Here is a 23,965-nt window from a genome sequence, read left to right on the forward strand (position 1 = left end):
GTGCAACGATTGTCGGGAATAGATTTTTTTATAGTTACATTTCGTTCATTGTCTAAAATTTCGTTCCTCCGGAAAGAAAACTAATTTTTCAGAGATGTGCCAAGTAAAGTGCGTCTTTAAAAAATATGTGTAAGGTGTTATTTTCAGTGTAATCCATCATAAGGTGTCTAAGGTGTTATTTTATCATAAGATATTTTGTGAAATTATTCTAAACCATGTATTTGTAGTATTTATCAAAGAATCATGTAAGTCGCACAAAATGAATATTAAGGCCCTTTCTAATACAAATCATAACCCCCTTTCGCAGCTTGTTATGTCCAACTAGCTATTTTAACATTATAATGTTATAATGACACTAGGCCAACGGCACACAAACTAAGAAGCAGAAGAAGAAATATGTACATTTTTTATAACAAGAAATGAAATGTAACAAGTCTTGCTTAAGAAATCTCTCTACTCTTCTTTCTCTCTTTCTCTTACCATAAAAATTACACAATAATAAGACATCGTCTTCATCGACACTTGCCGTGTGTATTGGTTAGAGCATAAGGGGTTTTATATGCCCCCATCGTAGCTTTAAATTCATCAGTTGATTATTAGGCTCTAAAACGTGAACAACACATCATTCCAAAAACGATCTTTCGACCAACATCAAAACTAAAGAATTACTTAAAAGTGTTATCGTAAAACTAAAAATAAAAATTCATATTTTCTCTAAAAACAAAAGAAACCATATATTCAACGATGTTTATCAAATCAAATGTGATTTTAATTGTCAGTGTACTGTGCGTTATTCTAACGGTTTGTCAAGCCAAAAAAGAACAACAAAGTCAACAACAAAAACAGCAGCAGCAACAACAGCAACAAGGTAAAAGAAAGACAGCATTATTCAACGCGCAAAGAGAATGAAGTTCATGTACGAGAAATATTCTACCCGCAATGGAGTTGATTGCTTTATATGGAAACCGGTTTTAGCCAAATATTTAAGTCTTCTTGTTCTTCTCTTTGTTATAACAAAGAGTATGCTTTTTGTTTTCCTGTAATTCTGAAGCTAGACATGGGGATTGCACATAAAAGAACCATTACACATAGTGATGTTTAAAAACAAAGGACAAAAATTTCAAATATTATTGCATTAAATGATAGTTCTCTAAGATGCAGGCTCACGAAGCCTATTGAAAAAAACTTCATGGATTTTTTTCTTCTATCATCTATATTAGTATGGGTCGGTTTGTATGGATCGACAGAACAAAATGGTTTCTATGGATCGAAAGAACAAAATGACATATTTTTAATCCGAATTTAGACATCAACAACAAATTACCCAAATTGATAGAGATCGCTTCATGTTGTGATACAAACACCATATAAACCTAGATTTTATTTCTTGAGTATATAAAAATTTCTATCCATTTAGCCTGAAATATACATCCAAAATAAGTGAATCTACCATGAAACAAAATATAGGTTTAAAATTTCCAGAAAATATATCCAGTGATGACTACAAGTTAGTTAATAACATTGAAAAAAATATTGTCTTAAGACCAAAGATTTCATGTCCTTAAAATACGAATGTGAATTTTGCTTAGCATAGAAGACGCATTTCTCTGATATAAAGTTTTTGATTTTGTCCAAAAGTCGATAAAGTTTTCAACGAAGTCATTTTGTCCTTATAGTTAAGTGATTCGACTTAAAATTGGGTATCCTAACATAAAAGAAAATTTCGTTTTCCTAAGGTCAAATTGGCTTTAATACGTATGAAAAATTTTCAAAATTAATTAAATCGTCTGTAAATTTTCGCTATAAAGCTTAAAAACGTTTAAAAATAGGATATGTTTTAACACTTTATTTTAAAGACATTTTTATAGCTCAAATTTTCCTTGTAGTCGAGTATAAATTTGGAACGTTAAGTTTTCATTAAGTTTTTAATGGGTTTTGATAGTATTTGAAAAAAAAACTGAAAAATTAATAAATTAATTTTTTTTTGCTAAAATCAAGTACGCAAAACTCAAATCTAAAAGAGATTTGTGTCCTTACTTTAATTCTCCGTTTCTTTGGTTTAGAATCAATACCAAAATCATAGAGAAAATCTTTGAACTTTGGAAGCTTTTATTCGGTGCAAGTTGTTTAGGAAAATTTCGTATTTCAGAAGAAAATGGAGTAAGTCTTTGTTAAAATGTCCTTAGCACCATACAAAAGTCCAAGACGGATACAATTTTGGTAAAATTGAGCCAGTTTAGAAAATTATCAACTATTTGTGAGAAATTTGAATTTGTCTGTATCGAACTTTTATCTCGTATCGATGTCTCCATTCCAAAGTACGCCAAGTCTAAAAAGTGAATTTTACAAGAAACAAGTTCAAAGTTGATTTTTTGGAATTTCTCAAAAACCGTATAAGATATTAATTCACTTTTTTCGGTCTAAAAATCATGTTTATTGTAGAATATTTTTTAGTATGTACGAATTCAAAACAATGATAATAGAACATGGCTAAAAATGACTTAGACCACTATAGACCGAACAAAGCTTTTTGCTCTTTTTGGATTGGAAATTTTTAAAACTTTAATCACAGGTTACGTACAATATTAACCATAACTATTGATAGAAGTTTCCAATAAATTCGACAGGATGCAAATCACATCAATCCGAATAAAAAACAGCGAACTCAATCAGAAAATGCTAAGTCGACTTAGCGTACTCTGGAATGAATAGAAATTATGCCATGTCGTTAAGATTTTATGTCATGTCGTTAAGAGAAAGGAAAAAAATAGGATCAAGAAAATTTGCTTATATTGGGAAAGTTTTTACTACAATCAACAAATTTCCTTGAACTTGATTGGTAGTAGAAATTTTGTTTGAGGGTAAAATCGGGAATAATTTTAACGGGGTGCTATTGGTCAAGACTTCAATTTTGAAAAGTATAATTTTATTAAAAAAAACATATGCACTAATTTATAATACCCTGTTCCACAGTGTGGCGCAGGGTATAAAAAAACTTTATGCACGTAAATGGGTTACCATATTGGTAAAAATTTTTTATTTTATTTGTTCTTTTAATAGAGCTACATTTTGTAGGCTTCATAACTACAAACTATTCTACGTATGATTAACACAAATACTTATACGCAACATTGTAGTTTATCATACGCCACATGTACCAAAAAACATTTTATTAGGCCTGTTTTCTTTGATTACTGAATGCCCAACCCTGTCATAAAGGTTGTAACCAATGAATTATTATATGTACTAAATTAAATTCTCAAATAAAAATAATTATTTGTATTACCAATAATTATTGGTATTATTATTACGAATGCCAAATATAGCCAAACTCAACAAAATTTGTTAGTACAGTTCAAAATGTGGAGAAAATTTTACCAAAAATCTAACAACAAAATCTTATTTTGAAAAATTTCTTTCCACAGACAAATTTTGTCAAAATTTTATTTCTATGGAAAATTTTGTGAAAATTTTATTTCTATAGAAAGTTTTGTGAAAATTTTATTTCTATAGAAAATTTTGTGAAAATTTTATTTCTATAGAAAATTTTGTCAAAATTTTATTTCTATAGAAAATTTCGTCAAAATTTTATTTCTATAGAAAATTTTGTCAAAATTTTATTTCTATAGAAAATTTTGTGAAAATTTTATTTCTATAGAAAATTTCGTCAAAATTTTATTTCTATAGAAAATTTTGTCAAAATTTTATTTCTATAGAAAATTTTGTCAAAATTTTTTTTCTATAGAAAATTTCGTCAAAATTTTATTTCTATAGAAAATTTTGTCAAAATTTTATTTCTATAGAAAAATTTGTCAAAATTTTATTTCTATAGAAATTTTTGTCAAAATTTTATTTCTATAGAAAATTTCGTCAAAATTTTATTTCTATAGAAAATTTTGTGAAAATTTTATTTCTATAGAAAATTTTGTGAAAATTTTATTTCTATAGAAAATTTTGTGAAAATTTTATTTCTATAGAAAATTTTGTGAAAATTTTATTTCTATAGAAAATTTTGTCAAAATTTTATTTCTATAGAAAATTTTGTCAAAATTTTATTATACCCTGCTCCACACTGTGGAACAGGGTATTATAAGTTAGTGCATATGTTTGCAACACCCAGAAGGAGACGAGATAGACACATGGTGTCTTTGGCAAAAATGCTCAGGGTGGGCTCATGAGTCGATATAGCGATGTCCGTCTGTCCGTCTGTCCGTGAACACATTTTTGTAATCAAAGTCTAGGTCGCAGTTTTAGTCCAATCGACATCAAATTTGGCACAAGTATGTGTTTTGGCTCAGAATAGATACCTATTGATTTTGGAAGAAATCGGTTCAGATTTAGATATAGCTCCCATATATATATTTCGCCCGATATGGACTTATATGGCCCCAGAAGCCAGAGTTTTGGCCCAATTTGGTTGAAATTTTGCACTAGGAGTACAATTAGTAGTATAGTCATGTGTGCCAAATTTGATTGAAATCGGTTCAGATTTAGATATAGCTCCCATATATATCTTTCGCCAGATATGGACTAATACGGTCCCAGAAGCCAGAGTTTTACCCCAATTGGGTTGAAATTTTGCACAGGGAGTAGAATTAGCATTGTAGATATGCGTGCCAAATTTGGTTTAAATCGGTTCAGATTTAGATATAGCTCCCATATATAGCTTTCGACCGATTTACACTCATATGACCACAGAGGCTAATTTTTTGCTCCGATTTAGTTGAAATTTTGCACAGGGAGTAGAATTAGCATTGTAGTTATGCGTGCCAAATTGGGTTGAAATCGGTTCAGATTTAGATATAGCTCCCATATATAGTTTTCGCCCGATTTACACTCATATGACCACAGAGGCCAATTTTTAACTCCGATTTAATTGAAATTTTGCACAGGGAGTAGAATTAGCATTGTTGCTATGCGTGCCAAATTTGGTTGAAATCGGTTCAGATTTAGATATAGCTCCCATATATAGCTTTCGCCCGATTTACACTCATATGACCACAGAGGCCAATTTTTAACTCCGATTTTGTTGAAATTTTGCACAGGTAGTAGAATTAGCATTGTTGCTATGCGTGCCAAATTTGGTTGGAATCGGTTCTGATTTAGATATAGCTCCCATATATATGTTTTTCTGATTTCGACAAAAATGGTCAAAATACCAATATTTTCCTTGTAAAATCGCCACTTCTTAGTCGAAAAGGTGAAAAATGACTCTAATTTTCCTAAACTTCTAATACATATATATTGAGTGATAAATCATAAATAAATTTTTGCGAAGTTACCTTAAAATTGCTTCAGATTTAAATGTTTCCCATATTTTTTTACTAACATTGTGTTCCATCCTAGTGCATTAGCAGACTTAAATTTTGAGTCTATAAATTTTGTAGAAGTCTATCAAATTCTGTCCAGATCGAGTGATACGTATATGTATGTATTTGGGACAAACCTTTATATATAGCCCCCAACACATTTGACGGATGTGATATGGTATCGAAAATTTAGATCTACAGAGTGGTGCAGGGTATAATATAGTCGGCCCCGCCCGACTTTAGACTTTCCTTACTTGTTTCTTTAGAAAATTTTGTCAAAATTTTATTTCTATAGAAAATTTTGTCAAAATTTTATTTCTATAGAAAATGTTGTCAAAATTGTATTTCTATAGAAAATTTTGTCAAAATTTTATTTCTATAGAAATTTTTGTGAAAATTTTATTTCTATAGAAAATTTGGCAAAATGTTATTTCTATAGAAAATTTTGTCAAAATTTTATTTCTATGGAAATTTTTATCAACATTTTATTACTATAGAAAATTTTGTCAAAATGTTATTTCTATAGATATTTTTGTCAAATTTTTATTTCTATAGAAAATTTTGTCAAAATTTTATTTCTATGGAAAATTTTGTCAAAATTTTATTTTTATAGAAAATTTTATCAAAATTTTATTTCTATAGAAAATTTTGTCAAAATTTTATTTCTATACAATATTGTGCCAAATTGTATTTCGATACAATGTTGTGCCAAATTGTATTTCTATACAAAAAATTGAAAATCCACCGAAACTTCAAGGACAAAAAAATGCCTCATTTTATTATTGTTTTAATTATATTAATTGGCATTTCATTATATTTCTATTCTTTTTCAGAACTATGGGAGCAAGATTTATCGGACACATTTAAAATTGAAGGCAGCGATCAAGGCATACAAAAAGTTAACCTAAAATGTGGTTCAGATTCGATGCATGTTGTATTGGAAACAGAGAAACCTTTCACAGGCGTCATGTATACACGAGGCAGTTTCTATAAGCAGGTGGCCCCATGTTTTGTAAAACCCTCATCGAATGATGGACAAAAATCGTTAGAAATGAATTTCAGTTTGGATCAATGTCAAACGATAAAGGATGGTGAATTATATTCAAATATTGTCGTTATACAAAACGATCCAGAATTAATAACACCCGGAGATTCAGCATTCTCATTAGAATGTGATTTTAGGCAACCACGTAATATTGATGTAGAGGCATCAATGCAAGCCAGAGACAGGTAAGTAGAGAAACAAAATAGTTTTTATTAGAAATGCTTAATGCAATCAACAAATATCTATGGTTTTCATAAGCAAGCAAGTGAGTGAGCAATTAAAAAAATTAATCAAAAAGAAATTCAATCAAATAAATTAATTGAATCAAATAAATTTTAGGTTAAAGTGGCAGCCTGATTTGATGCAGGCTCACTTAGACTATTCAGTGATAAATTGAAATATTAAATAAATCAATTAATTTTTATTGATATTATCATATATTCCAATTGCAAAAATATCCATTGAAAAAAGTAATTGATTAAGTTTTCAATCAAAACACAAAATGAATTAAATTGTTTATTGAATCAATTAGTTTTTTAATTTACTTGCTATTTTCATTACTCCAATTATTCTTAATTTGACCCAAAAATTTTCTTAACTTTTTATTATTTGAATTGTATTTTTTTATTTCTTTATTATTTATTTATTTATTCAGTCTATGGAATACATTTTTTTAGAATGTCTAGTCTGTAAGGAATGTATTCCATAGACGGAATAAATAAATAAAATAATCCTTTATTCTTTAACAAAGTTTTACATTACCTCGACTGCTTACTTAAATGCTTATTTGTGAACTCTTTAGATGTGTAAATAATTACAATTACAATCAAAATCAAATTTTCATTTAAATATTGCTAAAATGCTAGACAACCACAAAAACTTCGAGGATCAAGCCGACAACGCCAATAGATTATGATCTCCTCTTAGACAAGCACTGCCTCTTGTATAAGCAATGCATAGCAATGTAAATATGAAAAAGGTATTTAATGAGAAATTGAGTAAATAATTCATAACGAAAAATCTGACAAAACAGCACATTTAAGATCATAATAAACCAAAAACGAAATTTCTAAACCAGATTCGGTAAAAATTAAAGCCATACTAACAAATTTTAATGGGTGGGTACTATGTTCGGTTTTTGCAATGGGATTAAAATGCAGATACACTATGTATACACAGAAAAAAAAACTAAACTGTTATATAGCACGAATGTACTACGTCGTGCGAAAATTTAACTAAAATTTAACTATGGGATTTTCACAAAGCGTTGTCATAACCACTCAAATTTAATGCTCTAATGTACTTTTTAACTACAACTCATGAAATTACACCCTCTCATAGAAGAAAAACTGAACTAAAAATGAAGAAAGAAATCATTGGCGCCAAATCATGGTCATTTGTTTTCGTACGAATCCCTGCTTCATGGCCTTACAGTAGCACAGATAGTATCAAAGTGTTCTAGAAAGCCTAGCGCCACTTTTTTGCTAAAAAATAACCAATCTCTTAGAAGAATATTGAACGCATAATGCCAAATGTACGACTTTTTCTTAAATGACAAACATTTTTTATTACACTCGACCCGAAATAGGATCGAAATTAATCGAATAAAATATGATATTTTAAAATTTATTATTAGAAAAAGCTGATTTTCGGAAATCAATACGAACATAGTGCCTACCTCAAGTATTTACAGCAACAAAAATTATAGACTACATATTTCGATCCTAATGAACAAACATGAAAAAAACTATATACAAATCATATGTTCTCCTCCCTCACAATTACAGAATTGCTTATGGCTCCAAAATAACACTTACAAGTCCTGATCCCTCATCGGATTCAGGCTCAACATTACATGCCACTGTTACAAACAATACAAACACAGTTAGTTATATTCCCAAAGGTAAAAAGAAAACGACACCAAAGAAGCAAATTAGAATAGATGTACAACAAAATGAGGATAAGGATGATGATGATGACAAAATTATACACTTGGGGACAGTGGAGGATGTAACACATACCTACACAAAGGAAGAACTCTAAACAGAAAACAACACAAATTGGAAAAGATAAATTACCAAAACAATTTCAGCCTATTGATACTTTTTTTAAATAACAATAATAAGTATTAAGAGCTATGTTAATAGGCAACAGGTGAGAAGGATATTAACAATTAAAAAAGGAAATATGCATAAATATTTATTTAAAGAAATAAATAATAATTATTTTTATTCTTGGAAGGAAATATGCATAAATATTTATTTAATATGCCCATTTTAATATTAATATTAAAGAAAGATTTAATCCGGCTTCTAAAACAGGAATTTGTTTCATAAGCCTTGGAAGGCTACTTTGAATTAATTATTTTTATTCTTTGGAAATTAAAAGGTCGATTAAATGTTAAAAGTAAATTGCTTGATTAATCATAAAAAAATATATACATATACAATATTTTTAGTTTTGATTACACTTGGTGTTGGTCCCGGAGCATTTAACAAAATCACTTGTTCAATTTTATTTATAAATACAAAAAAAAAATTAATTTAATTAATTAATTCATCTGTTATAGGACTTCTACTACTACTGCAAAACCAATATCATCTGCTAATACAACTACGACTACAACAACAACCAGCACAACTACAACAACTACCACTGTGAAACCTGATATTTGAAGAAAATTTCCTGTATCTTTATGAGATCATATTCATTATTGTATGCTTCAAAATCTGTTGTCTATAATCCTGTGATATCTTTTAAGTTTTGGTTTTGAAAAAAAAGCAAATAAAAATATATGAAAATCAGAAAGAAAAAAATTATGCCATTTTTATACGAGTATGAAGTTCCTTTAAAATTTTCATGTTCACATTACACTTCCAAAATCCACTTTAACTAGATTTCATCTGTAATTTGCCTATAAAAAGAGATTTTAAATCTCAAAAAAATGTGGATTTTGTGGAGTGCATGCTAGAGCCTATTGGAACGAAATTTTTTAGACCTTACAAAGGTCTTATATAGAGTTCATCGTAGTTCGCTAAATCAGCATTTAAGATATTGAATAGCTTAAATTAATAAAAAAAAAAACAAATAAGGAAAGTCTAAAGCCGGGCGGGCCGACTATATTATACCCTGTACCACTTTGTAGATCTACATTTTCGATACCATATCAAATCCATCAAATGTTTTGGGTGCTATATATAAAGGTTTTTGTTCCCCTGTACATACAATTAAATCTGACTCGATGTGGACAAAATTTGTTAGACTTTTAAAAAAACAGTAGACTTAAAATTTCAGTCAGCTAATCCCCTGGGGTGGAACACAATATTAGTAGTTTCACAGTGTGGCGCAGCGTATAAGTATAGGTTAGTTAGGTTAGGTTATGTGGTAGCCCGATGTATCAGGCTCACTTAGACTATTCAGTCCATTGTGATACCACAGTGGTGAACTTCTCTCTTATCACTGAGTGCTGCCCGATTCCATGTTAAGCTCAATGACAAGGGACCTCCTTTTTATAGCCGAGTCCGAACGGCGTTCCACATTCCAGTGAAACCACTTAGAGAAGCTTTGAAACCCTCAGAAATGTCACCAGCATTACTGAGGTGGGATAATCCACCGCTGAAAAACTTTTTGGTGTTCGGTCGTAGCAGGAATCGAACCCACGACCTTGTGTATGCAAGGCGGGCAAGCTAACCATTGCACCACGGTGGCTCCCAGCGTATAAGTATGGGAAACATTTAAATCTGAAGCAATTAAAGGGTGATTTGTTAAGATTATTTCTAGATATAAAATTTTGACAAAATTTTCTATAGAAATAAATATTTGACAAAATTTTCAATAAAAATAAAATAATGATAAAATTTTCTATAGAAATAAAATTTTGACAAAATTTTCTATAGAAATAAAATTTTGACAAAATTTTCTTTAGAAATAAGATGTTGACAAAATTTTCTTTAGAATTAAATTTTGACAAAATTTTCTATATAAATAAAATTGTGACAAAATTTTTTATAGAAATAACATTTTGACAAAATTTTCTATATAAATAAAATTGTGACAAAAATTTTTATAGAAATAACATTTTGAAAAAATTTTCTATAGAAATAAAATTTTGACAAAATTTTCTTTAGAATTAAATTTTGACAAAATTTTCTATAGAAATAAAATGTTGACAAAATTTTCTATAGAAATAAAATTTTGTCAAAATTTTCTGTATAAATAAAATTGTGACAAAATTTTTTATAGAAATAACATTTTGACAAAATTTTCTATAGAAATAAAATTTTGACAAAATTTTCTTTAGAATTAAATTTTGACAAAATTTTCTTTAGAATTAAATTTTGACAAAATTTTCTATAGAAATAAAATGCTGACAAAATTTTCTATAGAAATAAAATGTTGACAAAATTTTCTATAGAAATTAAATTTTTGTCATAATTTTCTATAGAAATAAAATTTTGACAAAATTTTCTATATAAATAAAATTGTGACAAAATTTTCTATAGAAATAAAATTTTGACAAAATTTTCTATATATTCATGTTGCCCAGAGGGAGTTCCGGGACATCATCAACGCAGCAGCCGCTCGCTTCATACCCGCTGGTCGAATTGCCCAGGTGAGGCCCAACTTCCCAGCCGAAGCGGCGGGACTCGCAGACGAGCGTGATGAACGCCGTCGTGCTAACCCTGCTGATCCTAGAATCAGAGAACTAAATCTAGAGATTAGTAAGATAGTCGACGAGCACAAGCGGAACACTTGGTTAGAGCACCTGAAGCAATGTAACTTAGGAACAGGAACTGGTAAATTGTGGTCAACAGTTAGAGCCCTCTCGAACCCCTCCACAAGGGATGATGGGATTTCAGTCACATTTGGCGACGTGACTGTGACTGATCCGAAGAGGTGCGCCAAATACTTCAACCGACAGTTTGTCGAGCATCCCGAGAGTGATAGAGCGAAAAGGAGAGCCACCCGTCGTGTACGTGGTCTCCGAGCCGATGACACACCACAATTTACTGCAGCCGAAGTTACCAATGTCATCAACAGCGCGAAACCATCTAAGGCGCTGGGCCCTGACGGAATTTCAATGCTAATGCTGAAGCATCTGGGAATACTGGGAGTTGAGTACCTGACCAGACTCCTCAATTTGTCTTTGGAATCACACATTATACCCGATGTCTGGAAAATGGGAAGGGTGATTCCACTACTGAAACCGGGCAAAGATTCGAGCAAAGGTGAATCGTACAGACCGATATCCCTTCTTTCGCCAGTAGCCAAGACACTTGAGGCATTACTCCTCCCCAGCCTTGTGGATAATTTTCCAGCTGCCCACCATCAACATGGATTCCGTAAGGTACATAGTACGACAACAGCCTTACATGCCAATTGGACACATATTAATAAGGGACTTAACCAGCCCAGGCCGTGTCACAGGACGGTCCTCGTGGCGCTTGACCTATCGAAAGCATTCGATACGGTCAACCATGCCACATTATTTGAGGACATCGAGAATACGTCCCTACCGGCAGGAGCGAAGCGTTGGGTGCTGAATTATATGTGTGGACGCCAGTCGTACGTGGAATTCAGGGACAGAAAGTCAAGACCGCGTAGAGTTAAACAGGGAGTTCCCCAAGGTGGGGTGATATCTCCGGCACTGTTTAACCTCTACATGTCCTCGATTCCACCCCCTCCTGACGGCGTCGAGATTGTATCATATGCGGATGACTGTACAATCTTGGCATCTGGGCCCAATGTTGATGACATTTGCGATCGGTTGAACGTCTACATAGCTAATCTTACCAGTTATTTCACTGCGAGAAACTTGAGGATATCCCCCACCAAATCCTCAGCCACACTATTTACTACATGGACGGCAGAAGTGCGCAGGCAGTTGAATATCAGAGTCGATGGAGTAATAATTCCGACCACAAATTACCCCAAGATTCTTGGGGTCACATTCGACAGCCTTTTTAGGTCATCTGCCCATGCCACTGCAATTTGTAATAAACTCCGTGGTAGAAACAAGGTCCTCAAGTCACTAGCCGGCAGTACTTGGGGTGCGGACAAAGAAACCTTGCTAACTACTTATAAGGCAATTACTTATAAGGCAATGTTCCAAATTACAACCGGCTTGGATGAAATTTGCTTCTCTTGGAGACTTCGCAAGCCAAATCTGGGGATCGGTTTATATGGGGGCTATATATAATTATGAACCGATGTGGACCAATTTCTGCATGGTTGTTAGAGACCATATACCAACATATGTACCAAATTTCAGCCGGATCGGATGAAATTTGCTTCTCTTTGAGGCTCCGCAAGCCAAATCTGGGGATCGGTTTATATGGGGGTTATATATAATTATGGACCGATGTGGACCAATTTTTGCATGATTGTTAGAGACCATATACCAACACCATGTGCCAAATTTCAGCCGGATCGGATGAAATATGCTTCTCTTAGAGGCTCCACAAGCCAAATCTGGGGATCGGTTTATATGGGGGCTATATATAATTATGGACCGATATGGACCAATTTTTGCATGGTTGTTAGAGACCATGTACCAACATCATGTACCAAATTTCAGCCGGATCGGATGAAACTTTCTTCTCTTTGAGGCTCCGCAAGCCAAATCTGGGGATCGGTTTATATGGGGGCTATATATAACTATGGACCGATATGGACCAATTTTTGCATGGTTGTTAAAGACCATACACCAACACCATGTACCAAATTTGAGCCGGATCGGATGAAATTTGCTTCTCTTTTAGGCTCCGCAAGCCAAATCTGGGGATCGGTTTATATGGGGGCTATACATAATTATGGACCGATGTGGACCAATTTTTGCACGGTTGTCAGAGACCATATACCAACATCATGTACCAAATTTGAGCCGGATCGGATGAAATTTGCTTCTCTTTTAGGCTCCGCAAGCCAAATCTGGGGATCGGTTTATATGGGGGCTATATATAATTATGGACCGATATGGACCAATTTTTGCATGGTTGTTAAAGACCATATACCAACACCATGTACCAAATTTCAGCCGGATTGGATGAAATATGCTTCTGTTAGAGGCTCCACAAGCCAAATCTGAGGGTCCATTTATATGGGGGCTATACGTAAAAGTGGACCGATAGGGCCCATTTTCAATACCATCCGACCTACATCGATAACAACTACTTGTGCCAAGTTTCAAGTCGATAGCTGTTTCGTTCGGAAGTTAGCGTGATTTCAACAGACGGACGGACGGACGGACGGACGGACGGACATGCTCAGATCGACTCAGAATTTCACCACGACCCAGAATATATATACTTTATGGGGTCTTAGAGCAATATTTCGATGTGTTACAAACGGAATGACAAAGTTAATATACCCCCATCCTATGATGGAGGGTATAAAAAAGTGTTGTTCCACCAAAACAACGCACCGTGCCACAAGTCATTGAGAACGATGGCAAAATTCATGAATTGGGCTTCGAATTGCTTCCCCACCCACCGTATTCTTCAGATCTGGCCTCCAGTGACTTTTTCTTGTTCTCAGATCTCCAAAGGATGATCACAGGGAAAAAATTTGGCTGCAATGAAGAGGCGATCGCCGAAACTGAGGCCTATTTTGAGACAGAACCGAAGGAGTACTACCAAAATGGTACCAAAAAATTGGAAGGTCGTTATAATCGTTGTATCGCTCTTGAAGGGAACTATGTTGAATAATAAAAACGAATTTTGACAAAAAAATGTGTTTTTCTTTGTTAGACCGGGGACTTCTCAGCCAACCTGTTATGTGTACATACATAAAGTTCCCAATTTCATAGTAACCCTCTCATACAGTATGTGCCTGCAAATAGGACAAGACATGCCGAACACGGACGAAAAAGACTGTTTTTCATATGTTTTTCTGTTTTCTACACGGACGAAAAACACTGTTTTTCATATGTATGGGTGTAAAAATTATATGTTTGGAACTCAAATTTTTTAACACAATATTTTTAAGTGCAAGCATATAATTTTCATAAACTAGCATAACATGTTTGGGACATATATGTTAATATGTTATATGTTTGGGACATAACATGCTTGGATGCAAACATATATTAACTTAGAAATAGCCTATAAACATATATGTGCTTAGAAAGAGAGACCTACAGAGTATGCTGCAAGTAAAAGAATGGAAGTAACCAATTGGCGTCTTAAAAATATATATACACAAAGAAAATTTCATTAAAATTTCTTTCTACCAGTGTATGCCTAAGTTTAAACATGATATGTTTAAACAACACAAACAATATTTTGTTTGGACCAATCCTGAAAATATATATGCTTGAATCAAAATATATTTGGGGCATATGTTACAGAAGCGATTTTTTTTCGAGGGTGTAGTTCCACTGGAATGTATAAGGTGTCTTTGGCTTTGTCTTTTTATGAATATTGAATTACTCAGACATGCTGTTGGGAGAGATACTATACTAAATGGCCTTTTTGGAGTTAAGGAGCACAGAGACCCGGAATTGTGTTGTAACAGTTTGGCTGATAAGTTCCCGGTCTAACAATGAAAAACACATTTTTTTCAAAATTCGTTTTTATTATTCAACATAGTTCCCTTCAAGAGCTATACAACGATTATAACGACCTTCCAATTTTTTGATACCATTTTGGTAGTACTCCTTCGGTTTTGCCTGAAAATAGACCTCAGTTTCGGCGATCACCTCTTCATTGCAGCCAAATTTTTTCCTGCGAGCATCCTTTTGAGGTCTGAGAACCAGAAAAAGTCGCTGAGGGCCAGATCTGGAGAATACGGTGGGTGGGGAAGCAATTCGAAGCCCAATTCATGAATTTTTGCCATTGTTCTCAATGACTTGTGGCACGGTGCGTTGTCTTGGTGGAACAACACTTTTTTCTTCTTCATATGGGGCCGTTTTGCCGCGATTTCGACCTTCAAACGCTCCAATAACGCCATATAATAGTCACAGTTTATGGTTTTTCCCTTCTCAAGATAATCGATAAAAATTCCATGCGCATCCCAAAAAACAGAGGCCATTACTTTGCCAGCGGACTTTTGAGTCTTTCCACGCTTCGTAGACGGTTCACCGGTCGCTGTCCACTCATCCAACTGTCGATTGGACTCAGGAGTGTAGTGTAATGGATGTTTCATCCATTGTCACATATCGACGGAAAAATTCGGGTGTATTACGAGTTAACAGCTGCAAACACCGCTCAGAATCATCAACACGTTGTTGTTTTTGGTCAAATGTGAGCTCGCGCGGCACCCATTTTGCACAGAGCTTCCGCATATCCAAATATTGATGAATGATATGACCAACACGTTCCTGTGATATCTTTAAGGCCTCTGCTATCTCGATCAACTTCATTCTACGGTCATTCAACAAAATCATTTTGTGGATTTTTTGATGTTTTCGTCGGTAACCACCTCCTTCGTTGCTTCACAAAAGATGCTCTATCTCACAAACTAATTGACTTACAGACGTCAAATTTTGACACGAATCATTTGAAGGTTGGTACTATATAACAACAATATGCATTTAATACTAGCAACGCCATCTATGTGTCAGACCGGGGACTTATCAGCCAACCTGTTAACCACGGTTGCCACAGTTGGAAGAATTCTACCAAAAATTGTAGATTTTTTACTGTTTGGTAGATAGATAGAATTCCATATGATTTTGAATTTTTTTCAAAATATTTCTCTCCAAATAAAAGATACTTCACAATTTTTTTATATTTTTAGTTTCTTACAGAAATAAAAATTTGACAAAATTGTATATAGAAATAAGATTAAAATTTGTCAAAAATTTATCTTTATAGAAAATGTTGTCAAAATTTTCTATAGAAATAAAATTTTGATAAAATTTTCTATAGAAATAAAATTTTGATAAAATTTTCTATAGAAATAAAATTTTGACAAAATTTTCTATAGAAATAAAATTTTGACAAATTTTCTATAGAAATAAATTTTTGACAAAAATTTCGATAAAAATAAAATTTTGATAAAATTTTCTATAGAAATAAAATTTTGACAAAATTTTCTATAGAAATAAAATATTGACAAAATTTTCTATAGAAATAAAATTTTGACAAAATTTTCTATAGAAATAAAATTTCGGTAAATTTTTTTTTGACAAAATGTTCTATATAAAGGGTGATTTGTTAAGAGCTTGATAACTTTTTTTTAAAAAAAACGCATAAAATTTGCAAAATCTCATCGGTTCTTTATTTGAAACGTTAGATTGGTCCATGACATTTACTTTTTGAAGATAATTTCATTTAAATGTTGACCGCGGCTGCGTCTTAGGTGGTCCATTCGGAAAGTCCAATTTTGGGCAACTTTTTCGAGCATTTCGGCCGGAATAGCCCGAATTTCTTCGGAAATGTTGTCTTCCAAAGCTGGAATAGTTGCTGGCTTATTTCTGTAGACTTTAGACTTGACGTAGCCCCACAAAAAATAGTCTAAAGGCGTCAAATCGCATGATCTTGGTGGCCAACTTACCGGTCCATTTCTTGAGATGAATTGTTCTCCGAAGTTTTCCCTCAAAATGACCATAGAATCGCGAGCTGTGTGGCATGTAGCGCCATCTTGTTGAAACCACATGTCAACCAAGTTCAGTTCTTCCATTTTTGGCAACAAAAAGTTTGTTAGCATCGAACGATAGCGATCGCCATTCACCGTAACGTTGCGTCCAACAGCATCTTTGAAAAAATACGGTCCAATGATTCCACCAGCGTACAAACCACATCAAACAGTGCATTTTTCGGGATGCATGGGCAGTTCTTGAACGGCTTCTGGTTGCTCTTCACTCCAAATGCGGCAATTTTGCTTATTTACGTAGCCATTCAACCAGAAATGAGCCTCATCGCTGAACAAAATTTGTCGATAAACACATTTCGAACCGAACACTGATTTTGGTAATAAAATTCAATGATTTGCAAGCGTTGCTCGTTTGTAAGTCTATTCATGATGAAATGTCAAAGCATACTGAGCATCTTTCTCTTTGACACCATGTCTGAAATCCCACGTGATCTGTCAAATACTAATGCATGAAAATCCTAACCTCAAAAGAATCACCATTTATTAGTCAACTTTGCTAAAGTGTATTTGATTTATCGGTCGATAGCTACGTATTATAAGTATAGGAAAATTTAAGTCATTCTTATAAGTTTTCGACAAGGAAATTGTTGGTATATTGACCATATGGGAGCTATATCTAAATCTGAACCGATTTCAACCAAATTTGGTATGCATAGTTACAATGCTAAATCTACTCCCTGTGCAAAATTTCAACCAAATTGGGCATAAACTCTGGCTTTTAGGCCCATATTAGTCCATATCGGGCGAAAGATATATATGGGAGCTATATCTAAATCTGAACCGATTTCAATCAAATTTTGCACACTTGACTATACTACTAATTGTACTGCTAGTGCAAAATTTCAACCAAATTCGGCCAAAAATCTGGCTTCTGGGGCCATATAAGTCCATATCGGGCGAAAGATATATATGGGAGCTATATCTAAATCTGAACAGATTTCAATCAAATTTTGCACACTTGACTATACGACTAAGTATTATGTTTGTACAAAATTGCAAGCAAATCGGTATAAAACTCTGGCTGCTGGGTCCATATTAGTGCATATCGGGCGAAAGATATATATGGGAGCTATATCTAAATCTGAACCGATTTCTTCCAAAACCAATAGGGTTCTATTCTGACCCAAATTAGGAACATGTGCCAAATTTGAAGGCGATTGGACTTAAATTGCGACCTAGACTTTGATCACAAAAATGTGTTCACAGACAGACGGACGGACGGACAGACGACTCAGGGACCCACCCTGAGCATTATTGCCAAAGACACCATGTGTCTATCTCGTCTCCTTCTGGGTGTTACAAACATATGCACTAACTTATAATACCCTGTTCCACAGTGTGGCGCAGGGTATAATAAGTATAACTCCCATCCAATGGGGAGGGTATAAATAACATATCAGTAGTAAGGCTTATAATTATTGACAGGAAATGGGGTCTTTGCGTATCACAGGAGCATTTAGTAATTCCCTTAATTTCATTTTGCATTGCTTTAGATATAGTTGGTTACAACATAGTTGGTTACAACAACACCAATCGTAATTCTGATTGAACTATAAGTGCGACAACAAATGCCTAAGATTGAAATACACATTAAAATCTGCATCGATCTAGAAAACGAGGTCCAGAGTGAGAGCCTCTATATCAAGCCCCAACTAAATCTGCACATAATTAGATTGGTTAGCATGTTCATAAGGAGCCTCCTTTTTATATACGAGTTCCAATGGCATATTTTATGCGAGACGGGCACCTTGGCAATTTTTGAACAATGTTAATATAGCGGTGGATAGCAAAAAAGTTACACATCTTGTTTTTGGAAGAATTTGTCGCAGAATTCCTCAATCTGGAAATGGGTTAACGAATCTCTAGTACTCCAACTAATTGGAATTTTAAAACAAGGCACATCTCGACGAATTGGAAATGACTGTAGGTTAGGTTAGGTTAGGTTAAAGTGGCAGCCCGATTAAATTTCAGGCTCACTTAGACTATTCAGTCCATTGTGATACCACATTTAACTAAAAGTACCTATTACATATGGGCACTTCTAGTCTTAACCACTGAACCTTCTCTATTATTTACTTTTGTGGAACCAACCAGATTGCTCCAAAAACATTAACAAACTGCTTAAGTTAACGTTTTCCAGGTCAGCCAGTAATCTAAAGCTATATGCTCCTAAAATTCGCTTACGCCTTACACAAAAAGCAGGACACTCACACTAGAGGTGTTTAATTGATTCCTTTTCCTCCACATCATGACAGCTTATACAATAGTCATTATACTTCGCACTATAGTTTTTGCAAATTCGCCTATCAGGCAGCGACCCGTTATAGCAGATATCAGGAGTGCTATCTGACGCCTTGAGAACACTAGCATATCTAGTGTGCGGTTTAAGTTTAAATGGGGCCATATTTGCTTGGTGTCGTTACAACCCTTGCAATTTTCCCATCGAATATTGGGCATCATAACAGCCTTCGCACGCAGTAAGAGCTTGCAGGTGGCCAGGTTCCAGGTTCCCCTGGAATATGTAAGGTAGTTCCTAGCCTTGCTAACACATCTGCTTCGCAGTTCCCCGATATGTTCCTATGGCCAGGCACCCATATTAGGTGAATATTGTACTGCTCAGCCATCTCGTTGAGAGATTTGCGGCAGTCTATGGCCGTAAAAACCAACTTTACGGCAAGAACGCCGAAATTCAAAAAGTGCGAAAAGTCATTATATATTTTGTTAATCTTCAAACTACTCTCTTGAAAGTTTCCAAACAGGTCTTTAAAAAGTGAAACTTATGTGAAGTGTGACCTTGCACAGAAAAAAATATCACCAAAATATTTGGAATTAAATAGTTGTTTGAAGTTGAAAATATTTTTCAATTAATAAATTAATTGATAAATTAACCTTTTTATCAAGATAGAAGCAATAAATTAATTAAGTAAATTATTGAAAATTTTTAAATTTTTAATTAAAAAATAAATTGATACAATTAAATTTTTAAGCAAACTCGGGAGACTAATTCGCTTAAAAAAGTGATGGAAACTTTTTAATTTTTAAATAAAAATTTATTTCAAACAATCAATTTTTTAATCAAACTGAAAACACAAAGTCAGATAAGAATGTGATTTATTCAAGAAATTAATTGAGTTTTGCAATCAACATCAATTACATATTTATTTGAATCAATTAAAAAATTAATTGAAATTTTCACATCAAATCAATTAATTTTTTAATCAAAAATGTTTTTATGCCCAATTAAAAAAGTGATTGATACTAACATGTTCGTTATTGAAGACATTTCAATTAAAAAATTAATTGGATCAATTAATTTCGTCATTGAATCAGAAAAAAATTTGTGTGTGGTAAAGCTGATGGAAGAAGATTTTAAGAATTCCTAAATATGGAAATGGGTTAACGAATCTTTAGTACCCAAACTAATTGCAAGTTAAGAACAACACTTTTACAATAAAAATCCAGCCTCAAAGACCGGGTCAAAAAGTAAAAAATCCTACTATTAGGCTAGGGAGCCACCGTGGTGCAATGGTTAGCATGCCCGCCTTGTATACACAAGGTCGTGGGTTCGATTCCTGCTTCGACCGAACACCAAAAAGTTTTTCAGCGGTAGATTATCCCACCTCAGCAATGCTGGTGACATTTCTGAGGAGTTTCAAAGCTTCTCTAAGTGGTTTCACTGCAATGTGGAACGCCGTTCGGACTCGGCTATAAAAAGGAGGTCCCTTGTCATTGAGCTTAACATTGAATCGGGCAGCACTCAGTGATAAGAGAGAAGTTCACCAATGTGGTATCACAATGGACTGAATAGTCTAAGTGAGCCTGATACATCGGGCTGCCACCTAACCTATCCTACTATTAGGCTAGAAAACGGAAAGGTCAGAAAAGTCACTTTAAATTTTTTTATCTCAAGGTCGAAGGTTGAAACATCTCGAAAAGATTTTTAAATGGTGAAACTAATATGAAGTGTGACCTTAAGATGGTAAAGCTAATGGGAGAAGCTATTAAGAAGGAAGAGATCCTATTAAAAGTTTTGTTTTACAAAAAAAAGTCTTTATTATGTAAAAGTTCAAAAATTTCGGGGAAAAAATTAAACAATATCTATCGAGCTATTCCTATATTAATGGGTAGATTTTGTGGGTCATAATTCTCTACGATTCCGTCACATCTACGGTTTTCATTGTTATGATTTTTCATTAGCTATTTTATTATACAATCGTTCATCCATTAATTTCAAGACCTCCAAACCAATAGATGTAAACTGTGGCTGTAAATACCTTGCAAATAACTCTAACCCTTTAAAATCTAAAGGATCGTTTAAAAACTCTTTCAGCCAATCGATTAAAGGTGGTTTGTGTGAATGTATAATACTTGGTATACTAGCAATAAAATCAATATCTTGTATACCTTGCAATTCCTTAATATCTCTTTCTTGGGGACAAGCTATAAATAATGATTCATAGGGTTGTTTGTATCCTTCTGCTTTCACAGGACTTATTAATTCACCTTTTGTGTTAAATTTAAACCATTTCAAGGAATGGACTAATTTCAAATTCCAGTTGGGTAAAAATTCTTCTAGAACAACTCGCTGATGTTGGATAGCGTTTGTGCACCATAATACAACCAAGGAAAATTTATGGAACATTTGATCAATTGGTATCTTTCGTAGGCTATCATTGTCCAGCATTTGATAGCCCAGTGATTGTTTTACCCTTTTAAGTCGCTTGATGTATTTATTCTGCCAAGGGAAATCCAAAACAATTATATCATATTTATCCAATTCTGGCAAAAGTTGTGGTATCTGTTCAATATTGTAATTATAGAAATTACACTTTGGTGGAATTAAAAACGTCTTGCCATTAAAATGTGTTGTTTGAAATTTATCTGTATTGTTGGCGCCATGAAATTGTGGAAATTCGCTGGATTCTTCCCAAAATCTATGTAAGCCATCGTATTCTTTCTCTGGAATGGTGCGAATTAAACTTTGCAATTTCGGTAGCAATGGCGCTAACATTTCAACCAATTTTGTGGAGTTTTCACTTTCCATTTCCTGTGCTTTCCTTTTTCTTTTATTTTTGGGCTTTGATTCCATATTTTCCGTGCATTTAGGCTTAAAGTCAAATAGTTCTTCTTTCAAGGAATAAAGCTGAGTAGATTCATGCTCTGTATAAAGGGATTTAATCAATTCGCAATGGTTTAATAATAATATAGTACCAGTTTCCACATTAATTCTTTGCATTTTTATTTATTTTTTGGTACAATGATCAACTCCGTATGGTTCTCGAAGTTCATAAAATGTATTTTGTTTATTACCCATGTTGCCAACGTCCATTGTAAAAAATTAGCGGCAAATTGTCATCCTTATAAGTATTACGAGTGTGGACGTGGTATGTAGGTAATACGTTCTAGGTATTAAGTTCGAGTGTAGGCGAAAACTAAGTAATCTGGAAAAATTACTGTTTTATAACGATAATGCATTCTCTTTATCAGCCTATTTGATAATAAACAAAAAAATACACATTTTTGTGGCACATACAATTATGCATTTTTTCAACTATACTGGAATTTTTTTGGTAGCATAACTAGGCAACACTGGATGGTCCCGTATATGAGTACTCGATTTAACACATGAGTATCCATCCGTACCAGCGTTGCCAACTAAACGTAGCAAAAATCACAAAGTTGGAAGTTATTTAATTGTTTTAAATGCTAGCTCAAATCCAGCATATAATAAATTGGAGCTATATAAAACTTGGAGCTGAAGTGATTAAATATATTTTGTAACAGTTAGTTATGGTAATTCTGCTTTCCGTGAGTATTTTTTGCGAATCAAATGACTGTATAGCAAACCAGGTAAGTGATATATACTTAGAATATGTACATGTGAATAGAATTAAATCAAATTTGATATTTTAGCATAGCAATAAAGCTTGGGTATTTTTGATCGTCATCTGTTTTTGTAAGTTGCTCACCAATTGATAAATCTAGATCTGTGAGTTAGGTTAGGTTAGGTATAGTGGCAGCTCGATATTTCAGGCTCACTTAGACTATTTAGTCCATTGTGATACCACAGGGGTGAATTCTCTCTTCTGTGAGTTGCTGGAGTTCCCCTCAATTTGACGAATATACAAATGTAAGTTGCTAGAGCTCCCCAATTTGACAATTTGTTTGTGTGCTTTTATGTCTTGTCATTTATTACACGAAATTTGAAAATTCCATTATATGGGAATAAAGACGCGTATCACTTTCACAAAAGACAAAATATATTTTACGGTTATGAAAATATAGCCAAACGAGAGTTGTGCGATTCCAAATATAGGAAGGTGGGGGATAAAAAACTTTGATGGTGTAGGGTATAGTTACTGTTGAGGTTTCCCTCCACCAATTCCCAAAAAACGTTATTTTCTGTAATTCGGTTTTCCACCAAGACAATTATAAATAAATCTTGTCAAACCTTGGATGGAAAAGTTTTAAAGCATTGATTGTGTACAATTTCATCTTTTAAAATTGATTAATAAAAAATAGGTAGCCGTTGAAAAAAGCTTCGGCGCGAAAATCGAGCATCGTAGCCAACTTTATTCACATGCTCCCTTAGTAATTGTAGTGCAAAATTTCCGATTTAAATCAAATTTAGCACACTCTACGACAGTACTAATTGTACTTCTTGTGCAAAATTTCAAGCAAAAAACTCTGACTTCTGGGACCATATTAATTCATATCGAGCGACAGATATATGGAAGCTATATCTAAGTCTGAACCGATTTCAATCAAATTTTGCGAATCTTTGTGAAAAATTTCAAGCCAATCAGGGTAAAACTCTGGCTTCTGCGCCCACATGAGTCCATATCTGGCGGAAGATATGTATCGGAGCTGCATCTAAATCTGAACCGATTTCTTCCAAAATCAATAGGGTTCTATACTGACCCAAAACAGAAATTTGTGCCAAAGTTGAAGTCGATTGGACTGAAACTGCGATCTGATTACAAAAATGTGTTCACAGACAGTCGGACGGACGGGC

General features: G+C 33.6%; 2 protein-coding genes across 3 annotated transcripts; one reads left to right on the forward strand and one right to left on the reverse strand.

Moving 5' to 3' along the window:
* The first annotated feature begins 542 nt into the window (after positions 1 to 542).
* On the forward strand, positions 543 to 9,170 carry LOC142220871 (uncharacterized). 2 transcript variants are annotated; one of them, XM_075290252.1, is made up of 4 exons: positions 543 to 868; positions 6,143 to 6,539; positions 8,142 to 8,508; positions 8,924 to 9,170. In XM_075290252.1, the coding sequence occupies exons 1-3, from the start codon at positions 745 to 747 to the stop codon at positions 8,395 to 8,397; spliced, it is 777 nt and encodes a 258-aa protein (XP_075146367.1). In that variant the 5' UTR covers positions 543 to 744; the 3' UTR covers positions 8,398 to 8,508; positions 8,924 to 9,170. The 2 variants fall into 2 exon arrangements, with proteins under 2 accessions (XP_075146367.1, XP_075146368.1); XM_075290253.1 differs by lacking the exon at positions 8,142 to 8,508 and having other exon boundaries at positions 549 to 868.
* Positions 9,171 to 20,978: 11,808 nt separating this feature from the next.
* Positions 20,979 to 22,289, reverse strand: Mettl4 (Methyltransferase like 4). The gene has a single exon (XM_075310247.1). It carries the CDS (start codon positions 22,184 to 22,186, stop codon positions 21,131 to 21,133), a length of 1,056 nt encoding a protein of 351 aa, XP_075166362.1. The 5' UTR covers positions 22,187 to 22,289; the 3' UTR covers positions 20,979 to 21,130.
* Positions 22,290 to 23,965: the final 1,676 nt, after the last annotated feature.

The sequence above is a fragment of the Haematobia irritans genome, chromosome 1 (genome assembly GCF_050003625.1).
Source record: "Haematobia irritans isolate KBUSLIRL chromosome 1, ASM5000362v1, whole genome shotgun sequence".
Lineage (NCBI taxonomy): Eukaryota > Metazoa > Arthropoda > Insecta > Diptera > Muscidae > Haematobia > Haematobia irritans.